The sequence below is a fragment of the Dicentrarchus labrax genome, unplaced genomic scaffold (assembly GCF_905237075.1).
Source record: "Dicentrarchus labrax unplaced genomic scaffold, dlabrax2021, whole genome shotgun sequence".
NCBI classification, from domain to species: Eukaryota; Metazoa; Chordata; class Actinopteri; family Moronidae; genus Dicentrarchus; species Dicentrarchus labrax.
In genome coordinates, this window is record NW_026136716.1 from 15038205 (window position 1) to 15050550 (window position 12346).

At 38.6% G+C, this 12346-nt stretch overlaps 1 protein-coding gene across 2 annotated transcripts in view; it reads right to left on the minus strand.

Annotated features, from left to right (window-relative positions):
• Positions 1 to 12346, minus strand: part of nlgn4xa (neuroligin 4 X-linked a) — a 104808-nt gene that overhangs the window by 54812 nt on the left and 37650 nt on the right. For both annotated transcript variants that reach the window (XM_051427254.1, XM_051427253.1), the window contains one exon: positions 9589 to 9741. In XM_051427254.1, the coding sequence (XP_051283214.1) occupies positions 9589 to 9741 (153 nt within the window). The remainder of the gene's footprint in view (positions 1 to 9588; positions 9742 to 12346) is intronic.

Genomic DNA, 12346 nt, shown 5'->3' on the forward strand with positions numbered 1-12346 from the left:
GCCCTAAAGCATACTCTGCTTTATTGTCTTTTTTACTCTAAATGGGACCATTATTTACTAAATAAACATCAAGCTGTATAGACAATAAACTCACTAGGAAATAGTTTACTGAACTAATAAGTCAAGTGAGAAGGAGGGTCATTTCTTCATTAGACTCAGTTTTATTGTTCTATTTTTTTGCAGCCCGTGGAGCTGCCCCCTGCTGGCTTTTAGAAAGAATGCAGGTGTAAGACACTTCCGCATTGGCTTCACTTCACATACCTGGAAGCTCTGTCCATTATATATATAAACTCAATCAATGGGTTAGATTAGGGAAAGATTGCATTTTTTGTTAAACCTACAAAAATTGGCCACCTGGGGGCAGTAGAAACAAGGTGTGAACACAACATTGACATATCATCTCCTTTTAAGCTGATATGGTGAACTGTCAGCGTTACAGGACAACATATGAGTAAAATGCACTCGCTGCATGTAGATACAGCAGTACAGTTGTACCTTTGAATCAGAGGGAAGTGAGCTGAGGGAAACTGTGTAAGTGAAACAGCTACTGACTGTCTGGGTGTGTGAGGTTAAAGTGGTGAAGGGTGATGAGTGTCTGATGACTTTTCACACTCCTCATCTATCAGCCTGCCGGCAAAGACTACTGCTACTACTAGGGGCTGCTTGGCCCACAGAGCTCGTCATCCCTTTGCACAAGATGTCTGCTTCAGCCCAGCCTCACACTGTTCACACACTCACTGCAGCAGGCAGCGCTGCACATTAGCACTTTCCCCACAGCAGCTGGAGTTATCTGCTCGAATCATTTGAACTGCAACACCCAGAAATCTTTTGAGATAAGAAGACTGCTTTGGTCTGCTAAGCAGACCCTTGTTGCCCTGTCACATGTGGATATAAGTGTGTTTGTTATGTCCTGGGTGGGTTTTTTCACAAGAACATTCTGTGCAAAAGATATCTTCCTAAATTAGTTAAAACTGACAGCGTCAGTGCAGGATGAATGGATGATGGCAATTTGAGAAACTTCCGACTTTTTGCTTTAACATGCAACATAAATGTTTTATACTCACCAAGTTAACATTGCTAAAAAGAAGTCCAACAATGAAAAAACACAGTCAGTCAAATGATCAGAGAGGTTGAAAACAAACAGGTAAGTCAAACTTATTTAGAAAAAACACTAAAGTTAAAGTAAAATGATTCCCAAAAAGTTGAGCATACACACACTTTTGTGCATCTTACTTACTTAATGCACATTTCTTGCCTCATCAGACTTTGTTGTAGTGATGCTGCCGTGGTCCCAGAGTTCAGCAATTACCTAAACTCTTTTTCCAGTGGGTTGAATTGCCAAATTTAATTGCGTAATGCCTCGCCAAGCTGTGAAGACACACTTGTACCAGGGCTGACCACAGCCAGCCTGGGATGGTCTTGTCCCTCAAACTAAAGCCAAGTCTTACAGTAAACACAGACACAGGTGTGGCGGTAGCTCTTTTCTTCAATTTCTCAATGTGCTTAGCTTAGTACTTTTCATTCCTACATTACTGTTCCTACCTTAGTTTAACATATGTCTTCCACAGTGTTTAATGAGCAGCCATGTTGGAGATGGGTCCGTGTATGTTTTGGTCATTGGATTTTCCTTTCAGAAACGGGTATTAAAAAACAGAAAACGAGTGGTTATTTGATTTTCGTTTTAAAATACAAAAATTAAAATTGAAATACAAGGCGTTTTTCTTTTTCATGGTCAGAAAGGGATGAGCGAAATTTAACAAAATGATTCGATTTTCATTTTCTATTTCATATAACAAAAAATAAAATCACTAGAAAACAGAAACGGAAAAAAGGCCTGTTTTTTCATATTCTGAGACCGGATGTTGTCTTTTACAGGACGGTGCTGTGGAGAAGAAACAGTAGACTGCGGTCAATCCAGCCGTGAGTCCGATCTCCGTGGTCAAATCAGCCGCACTTAAATTTAGAGTGTACAAGTATTCTCAGCATTATGGTAAATGCGGAGAAACAGCGTATTTACTTCCGGTTTTCAAAATAAAGGTTTAGAACAGTAAGCTATAATTAAAATATGTTACATTAAAGTGTTTAATGCGCCCCTGATGAATAAAAAAACACTTTATATCAAGTATACTGCAACATTGTGGAGAAATGCCAAAATAAAAGTCTCATATTTATGCCTCCAGAGATTGCATATTTGACCATATTTGAGGTACTGTAAAAACATATTGCTCAGTGTTTCCTGGCTACCGATGGTATATTTGACTTTTACACATATGAGACTACAAACATACTTAATATCAAGCATTTTTACTGTACAAATTTGGAGAAATTCAACAATAAAAGTCCATATTTGTACCTTCATGTGGCATATTTTCATATATTTGAGCTACTGTAAAAACACTTTGCTCAATAATTCCTGGCTATGGATGGTGTATTTGACTTCTACACATCTAAGACTACAAGTATACTTAATATCAAGCATTTTTACTGTACCAATGTGGAGAAATTGAAGAATAAAAGTCCCATATTTATACTTCCAGATTCCATATTTTCTTATATTTTTGAGCTACTGTAAAAACATATTGCTCAATATTTGAAGCATTTTATTATACTTCAATAATGCTGCAGTAATCATGACAAAATTTCACACAAATGTTTAATAACATCTTGATAATATAAACACTAAACACAAAATCCTACACAATTCTAATTTGTTTACTTTTCACACAAAATGCAATGCCAGTCCACATTCTTCTTATTTTGCTGCTCTGCTGTGTCCATTTGTACGTAAAAGGGAAAAATAATTAGTTTTAACTTCAAAACACCATTGTACCTACTGTCTCTTCCTCACATATTATTTTTTATATTATTCAGTGTGACAGCTGTTGCAGGTGGTTCCACATACAGTTTACATTTTTACAGTAGCTCAAATATAAGAAAATATGGAATCTGGAAGTATAAATATGGGACTTTTATTCTTCAATTTCTCCAGATTGGTACAGTAAAAATGCTTGATATTAAGCATACTTGTAGTCTTAGATGTGTAGACGTAAGATATACCATCCATAGCCAGGAATTATTGTGCAAAATGTTTTTACAGTAGCTCAAATATGGTCAAATATGCAATCTCTGGAGGCATAAATATGAGACTTTTATTTTGGCATTTCTCCACACTGGTGCAGTAAAGATACTTGATATAAAGTGTTTTTTTATTCATCAGGGGCACAACACTTTAATGTAACATATTTTATTTTAAATGTAGGTTCGAATTATAGCTTACTGTTCTAAATACCTTTATATTAGCATTTACCATAATGCTAAGAATACTCGTACACTCTAAATTTAAGTGCGGCTGATTTGACCACGGAGATCGGACTCACGGCTGGATTGACCGCAGTCTACTAGTCTACTGTTTCTTCTCCACAGCACCGTCCTGTAAATGACAACATCCGGTCTCAGAATATGAAAAAACAGGCCTTTTTTCCGTTTCTGTTTTTAGTGATTTTATTTTTTGTTATATGAAATAGAAAATGAAAATCGAATATTTTTTTATATTTCGCTCATCCCTTTCTGACCATGAAAAAGAAAAACGCCTTGTATTTCAATTTTCATTTTTGTATTTTAAAACGAAAATCAAATAACCACTCGTTTTCTGTTCTTTAATATCCGTTTCTGAAAGGAAAATCCAATGACCAAAACATACACGGACCGAGATGTATTACATTACTGCTAATACTAACATTCCTGCAGCTGATGCTTCACATTAAAAGTCTTCCACCAGGAAACCTGGTAACAGGAGGTTTTTATTCTCAAGCAGTATGTGAGACCGAGTTAACAGAACTGTATTCTCCTCTAGTTGGTCCGCCAATCAGTTTCAAACATTGTAGGCATGTCTTGAGTAACCTATTATTCCAAGATGGCGCCACGAACGGCCGCCTCTTTGTGTTGGTGTGCATTGTTTTTTCTTGTTTTGTTGTGTAAAAACTTACTTGGCAATAAACCCAATTCTGATTGTGATTGTGATTCTGATTTGGGAGCCCCAGGGAAATGTTCTGGGGCCCCTGTTGACCTATCAGCCTTCAAGGATGAATGTGTAGGATTTAGTGGCATCCAGCTGTGAAGTTGCAGACTGTAACCAAACTGAAACCGCTCACTTCAATCATTTGTGCAGGAGGAAATATGATAGCTGCAAAATTCACAAAAAATGCAAAAGGCTCTATCTAGAGCCAGTGTTTAGTTTATCCATTCTGGCTAGAAACATGGTGGTTCAATATGGTGAACTGCATAGAAGAGGACCTTCTTGCTCTGCAGATAAAAACAGCTCAAACTAAGGTTACAAAAACACAACGATTCTTATGTTCAGTTGATTAAACACTAATGATAACATTCCTATCGAAATTATATTGCATTTCTGGCAATAGATTCTCCTAAATCATACATACTGGACTTTTAATTAATTTAGAAAACACAAAGTGAAATAATTAAGTGGTCAAAGCTTGGTTATGATACAGGATCCCAGTTGGAATGGGGTCTGTCCATTTTGTTAAGCAGGCAACCCAGCTCCCCACTGCTGAAACCTGTCTGAAATCTGTACTCTCTGATGACACACTGCAGCTTTGGTGCAGGCTCCAGCCTGTGGCCCATCTTGCTGAAAAGTAAGAAATCTAGACTGTGACCTTTTTGATGTAAGATGCACTAGCTCACTGTCTGTCCTTAACAGCGCGTGTATTTGTCTGATGCAAGGAGATGGAATAAAAGAGAATGAAACCCCTAATCAAACCATTATTGAAAAAAATAAACTAATACTAGTAAGCTGAGTAAGCTGAATACTGGTAGAAATGGTGAAATGGTGGCAACTATGAAAAAAGGATCCAAGTTGACTCTAAAATATATATAAACTGAAATTATTAGTAAGATAAGATGAGATAAGATGTTTCCTTATTGATCCCGCATAGGGGAAATTCAAACCCTAGTAAGATAAGTAAGCATTAGTAAGATTTTAATCCACCAAATTAATGAAAACCATTAAGAGGCAGACACTTCTAGGTGAAACCACGTTGGGTACAGTGCTGGTCTATTATGCTCAATGACACCAAAGGGACCAAGAGATACCAAACACCAATGAGTCCAGTTCTGTTTTGACCGACACTGCTTGAGGCTGTTTTGGCTTACAGTCTTTCCTGTGCACACATGACTTCCCTCCAGCGAATTGAATATGAGCACACAGAGTGAATCTACTGTGTGTCAATTAGTGGAGATGGAACACTCTTTATTTTCTGTCAGAGCCACATACACTTTGTGATTTGGGAATAGGTGTGTTTTCACATCAAAATCTGCATCCTAACAAGATCCCCATTTTCGACATTGTCACTCTGGTTTTCTCTCCCTGTTCCGTTCAACTTTCTCTGTTGTCTCTCTCTGTATTCTCATCTGCATTCTCTCTCTCCCTGTCTCTGTCTTCATCTATTTTTTCCTCTCTGCAGTGCACAGTTTTCCAGAACACCTTTTCCCCCCGGCTCTCAGGCAACTAAATATAGTGACTGGTGCAGACAGCTCGGCCTTATAACAAATGGTAAGCAGAGCAGAGCAGAGAAGAGCAGCGGTGGTGGTAGCATGAGCATAAGGATGTACTCTGGCTTCACAGACAATGAACCATATGGCACATACTTCAAATTTAAAGCGGCAAAAAATGAAGATAAACAGAAATGTTGTAAAAGTACATTTGTTTTGGAATAGGATCATGTACGTGAACTTCAAGTGGTAGCAATACAGATATAATTTGCCTAAAACTGGGGATCATAAGAATTCACTTTACATCCAAAGACACTGTAAACAGCTGCATATACCAAAAAATTTCAATAACATTTGGTGCTTTGTTTGAGCTGCCCATTGTATGTCATGTGCTGTATTTCCACTTTTATGATTATATAGAAGTATATGAGCTTTTGGTAAGCTGTACATGGAAGACAGTGCACGATTTCATAGTTTGTAATGCTATTTTTGTATCAGGGTCTCTAAAAACTGAGTTGTGGACACCATTTTGAAATGACTCCATTACTGTATGTGTGGTTGGCTTTCAAAGTGGCTTTTGACTGAGTTGTTAATTAAATGTAATGACCTTCTTTTGTGCCTGAAGTCTCTCTCTTTTCATTAGTAAATATTCTTTTAGCTTCCCAACACATCCCAGGTGCTTTGTGTTAAAGTGTCTTTGGAGCTTCATTGGATTCAGTGGCTCATTTGACAGGATTTCACCATGTTCAAATGTAGATTTTTTTTGGCTGTTTTTTTAAATACTTTTTTCAAGCTTTTTTGCCTTTATCAGACAGGACAGCTGAATAGTAACAGGAAAAGGCACAGGCTGGATCAGAACCCCTGGACTGTGCAGCAAGGACCCAGCCATGGCACATGGCGCCAGCCCCACCAGGGCACCACCATCTAAGGGAATGTTAACTGGCTAACAGTGGCAAAACATGTTTGACACTACCTGATGATGTGTCATGATTGGCGTGGTGATATTAAAATCAAACTGTTTATCAAAATTATTTATTTTAATTTTATGTTTTTTATGTATGTGAATTCTTCAGTACATAACTAGCTTTGTAAATTACAAAAACACCCAAATGTTTCTAAACATGCAGCAGTACCACTGTGTCCGTGGCCCACTAGTGGGTGATATAATATGCTCTATGATATATATGTTCATCATCATCAGTCACTACTATTAGTGTAGTTGTTGCTACTGTTGTTGCTGTGCACCTTTGTCTCTGTCTCTCTCTCTCTCACCCCAACTGGTCGAGGCAGACGACCACCCACCTAGAGCCGAGGGGTCTGTCCTAGGTTTCTGCCTCTTAAAAGGAAGTTTCTCCTTGCCGCTGTCACCAAGTGCTTGCTCATGGTGGTACTGTTGGGTCTCTGTAAATGTTATAAGGAGTTTGGTCTAGACCTGCTCTATTTGAAAAGTGTCCTGAGATAACTTCCGTTATGAATTGGCGCTATACAAATAAAATAAAACTGAATTGAATTGAATTTAATTATAATAGTCAATATACAGTATATAACACAGGAGACCACTGTTTTTTGTCCTGTTTTGTATGAATGGTTTCTTTTAACCATTATTGCTGTTGTTTCCTTATTGTGAACAAGTATCTATTACTGTAACCTTGATGATGAAGGTAGCCAAACTTTATCAAACCAGTCATTATAACCCAAATATTCATCTGTCTCTAAACCAAAAGTAATTTTTATGTCCAAACTCTAACCTGGTGAATTATTGATAATGGCATCAAATCAGAAAAATATCAGTTTGTTTCTAGAGGGCATGGACAAATAAAATATTTGATATTTAATTAGGAGAAAAAGTTTCATATTTGATTTCTAGCAATGCACATTTTAGAATGTTGGGACCAAACAAACTTACAAATGGCTGTATCAACAGCAATCATATCTGTTATTGGAGGTCTGGAAGAATCAAGTCTAAAATCTTTGCAGCTAGTGTGTAAACTGGGAGTCTGTTTTTTTTATTTTCTGTTGGCCTGGTACATGCTATTTGGGATAGGAAAGACCTGATTCTAAATCACACATCACTATTCATGTTACCAAAGGGGAATGTGAGAACATTCTACAAGCTCCCAGCTCAGGCCAAACTCCAGTGATGAAACTTTTTCAATTCAACCACTGAGCTTTTTGTTGAGTTGATTTTTGCCTCCCATATAACCTTCCATCTTGCAGAGGGAAGAGTGAGTGCAGTTTTGAAGCATCTTCGATGGTTTCTTCAACTAACATTTCAAGCACTGTGGCTGAGGACTCTCACTTTCTTTACTTTTCAGTTATGTTGCAAGATGCTTCAACAACCCAATACAGCAGTACATTTAAATGAACTCAGCCCATTTACATCATCTGTGTTCATAAATATCCCACTGGGATGTGAAATTTTGCAGCTCTGAACTCAATTCAATTCAATTCAATTTATTTGTTTAGCACCAAATCATAACAGAAGTTATCTCAGGACACTTTTCAAAATAGAGCATAGGCGAAAAAAACAACACATCAAATTTCTAAAAAAAACTCACTATAATTCCATAACCACCTGGATTGGACCAAAAAAGGTTCCCTAATTCACCAAAACCCTGAGCAAAGCATAACCCTAACCCCAATCATTTTAAAGTTTTTTTTTTTATCTATTTTATTCCCACATATTCTGCAAAAACCCACTCCTATACTGCCACTGATTGGCTCTGACCATGACATTTTTTTCTAACCCAACCAAACCAACAAAGGCAACAAACACTAGCCAAGTCAAGTGTGACATAGGTGTTTAGGAGTGTGTACCCAGAATCACCAGGAAGTGGCTGTACGCAAGAAGTAGTTAAGGTATGCATGTGGACAAAAATCAGAAGTGTTACCAGTGAGTGTTGGCCCATTTCAGACACAGTACAGCATCTCATTTGCATGGAAGAGGTTCTTTGTTGTTAGTAAAAATTTACTTTAGGCAAGTAGATTGCTAAAGCACTTGAAAAACCAGGCAAGCGAAAGAAAACAATAATGTTGAAACCTGAGACTACACTTAGAATTAGTCAAAATATACTTTCTGAAACAGATTTTAAAAAACGTGTTTTTCAGCAACCATTTCCACAGCATACACTGGTTCAGCTTGAACTGAAGAGGGGCAATGCTCTGTCAGAAAATGGCCACAGCTTGGCTCCCTCCTGATGGATTTCAATATAAAGTGGTGGAAATTTCAAAACTCTTCGCCTAAAAATATTTGATGCTATCAGCCTCCTCTCAGACTCAAACATTTTCTTGGGCAACGGACATTCAGAACCCAAACCTTTATGTCAAAAGCAAGATAAAGAATCCCTGTGTGAGCCAGAAACTACTTTCATCTTACAGACAGGAACTAAATCAGATGCACAGCACTGTGGTGCAGATACTGGCTCAGATCACAACGGATCAATTTTCCCAGCATGGAATTTTTTGAGGCTGCAAGATGGTTGATGCTGCGGTATGATTAAAGTAATTGAAAAGGCTACAAATGTAAGAGTCTTCGCTTAATTTGCATGTGCTTAGATTGTGCTGCGGGGTCATTCAAGGCTGCATTTGAATACAACCAATTGAATAAAAGAGAAGAATGTGGTAAAATGCAAACTCCACCTACACTGCCATTAGAAGCTGATTGGCACTGGGAAAACAAAACTCATGATAGCTGGAGGCGGAAAACCCCACAAACCATGCACGTAATTAAGAGCGGGAATGGTGTATCAAACATCTCTGCATAAGTGTGTATGAGAGCGTGAGTGGATTAACATGCTTGATTTGCTTCAGAATATATTTACAGATTAATTAAAGTCATCAAAGATTTAAAAATAAAATCAGAAAAAGCTTAAGAAGCTTTCCACTGTCCACCTCCCTGCATGTACACCCGAATAGTAACATAAATGTTTTCCGCTGTAGCTTTACCTCACAGAAAGACCAGCCAGTTGGTGAAACAATGGGACCCAATTAGTCATTAAATCAATCACAAAATCAATAACTCACTTTCGTACTCAATCAGCCTTCTCCAAACTAATTAAATCCCCAGATTGGTGGACTCACCTAGAACTCCAAGCCGGTAGTTGATTGTGATGACAATGACGTTCCCGTAGCTGGCCAGGATGCTGCCGTCAATCATGTTGCCGGTTCCCTCCATGTAGGAGCCTCCGTGGATGTAAACCATGACTGGCTTTAACCCATTCTCATCATGGATATCTGCAAAGAAGACAATGAAAATAAAAAGATTTTTTATTTTTTATTTTTTTATTACATATCTGAGATCAGTTGTGGAAGGTATTTTTTTCTTCTTGTTGATACTGTTTATTTATGCAGGTAGTGTCTAGTAGGAATGTTTGGCAACACACCCATGCATTTAAGGATAAAAACCACTATGGAAAGCTGCAAATTCCTGAGTTTGGCGCCCCCTAGTGGTTGTATGGAAAAAGTCCAGTGCAAAGATATGACACAGGAGCCTGGACTGAAAGCAACATCAAGGGTTCTGTTTTTACAAAGTGAATAACCCAATATACTATAATTACATTCAAATTCTATATGTAGAGAAAGATCAAATACTTCTTCCACTACTAGAGGCTAAAATATTCAATATAAAGAACAGGAACAGGTTGGAGCGAATCATGGTCACATTGGAAACATGGATGACATTCTTTCTTGATGTTGTAATCAACATACAGTATAGCTGGTAATGGGCTCTGATAAGAATTTCTGTGGCTTTAAACCTGCAATCTCTACATCTGTCTCCTCTCCTGCCTGCTCTATTTGTTCTTTGCGTAATGTTCAGGGAACGCCGCAATTAGGCCAGATGAATACCTTGTTTATGAGGCTCTCCAGTTGTGATTAAGCTGGGTGATTAGTACATGTGTAGGTGGTGATTATAAATTAAGAGTGGGTCTTTTGCATGAAAGAAGGTGGAAGAAGAAGATATAAATCCTCCCAACAAGTAGGGTTCACAATAAATCAGCCAGCAGCAGCTTCATCATCAGGAGCCTCCAACTGATTTCAACACAAGTCAACACATCACTCCATTTAACCCAAGGAAAAAAACTCCAAGAAAGAAGTATCATCGTTATCCTCACATAGCCCACCATCAGATCTGCAGATCTCCTGCAATACAGTAAGCTTGGGTTGCCTGGAACAGATAGCTAAATGAACCCATTATTCCTGCCAACCAGGCTGCTTGGAAGTCTCTAAAATGTCATTCGGGATGAGAGCATCTGCTGAGGAAAATATCGAGTTGAGAGGGGAGCCAGCCAGCTTGTGTGCTACTAGTGTGAGAGATTGAAAGCCATGATATTGTGCTCATTATAAATTCTCAAATAGAGGCTTCTGTTTACCTGTAGAGAACTAGGCTTTTATTTGAAACAGGTTTCTATTACAGACTAAAGTTTAATGCTAATTTTAGGTCTTAATGTCTTCCGATTTTAATTTTGTGCTAATTCAAACTATAAACCCAAATTGCATTAGTACAACACAGTCATGCCATACTCATCACCCTTGTTTTCATTCACCAATAGCTTCCATTGTCAGCTGCCTTTTTTTCGGTTGTTATTGGAGCACTGAGCAAGTTGACGTACTGTGAGTTGAGCTATGTTCATTGGCTGCACAGTTTCAACTCATCCAATGCAGAAAACAATGGCAGTTTGCCTGGTCACACACAATGTCAGATTACAGCTAAACAGTACACTAAAATATGCTTCTGAAACGATTTTAGGCAAGAAATAGGCAATGCGGTAAGAAAATCTTGATTCATATTTGATCACAACTTCCTAGTTTGACCTGACCTGAGTTTTGAGCAGTTTGCTGGACAGACTCGCTAAGAATGCCTTGTCAATTACAAGGTAGCCACACCCTAAAGCATACCCTGCCTTATCGTCTGTTTTACTCATATTGCACCATAGTTTTCAAAACAGAATTGCATTGCATGGAAGAATACTTTAATCTAGAGATAAAGACCATAAACTCATTAGGAAACAATTTACTAAGCTAATAAATCGAGTGAGAAGTTAAAATATAAATATACAAACTGAATAAAAAAAAGCAATAGCTTGTGATTGCAATAAGGGCTCCTACAGCGCCATCTTGTAATTTTGACATGAACATAAATGTTATTTTGACATCACCTCTGCAATTTCAAACAGGGTCTGGCTGCCACTAATTCAGGTGCACTGTAGTATGGAAAAACTAAAGCAGCTGATCTAAACTAAAGAGCTCCAGTGTTCTGTGTAATTGGTTTAAAGAGGATGCCTGCTGTCTGCACCAATTATTGGTTTCTCTTCCAGTTGCCATAGGCTGTGGCGAAATGCACAATGGTGTGCAACTGGAATGCCAGCTGTACTGTATATGTTGCACCTCAGTAAGCTTGGCAGAAAGCAACACAGGCGGGGAGGCAGGCAGGCAGGCAGGCGCAGGGCTGGAGGAGTGTATCATTTTCCTCCTCCGCAAAAGAAAACAGTGAGGCAAAGGAGTCGAAAGCAACCCACAGTGACAGGTTATTAATCTCCGCTGTGCTCTGAGTGGGCACCTCAACTTGGCTAATGTGCCTGCATCACAACACCTCACCTGCAAACAAGACTTGGGTGGGGTGGTGGGGTAGGTTCTAAACAGGGAGTCTGAGGGGGAGCTGGGGTCGAGAACCCAGACCGGACAGATTCACTCCGGTTAAATACAGACCTGTTAATTACAGAGGCAGGACAGCAGGGTGGTGTCAATAAGTTCATTTGTCATTCAGTTCCACATTATGAGAGGCCCGGTGGAACAGTGTAGGCGGTGGAAACAACCTTGAAGAGGCAGATGCACATAAAAC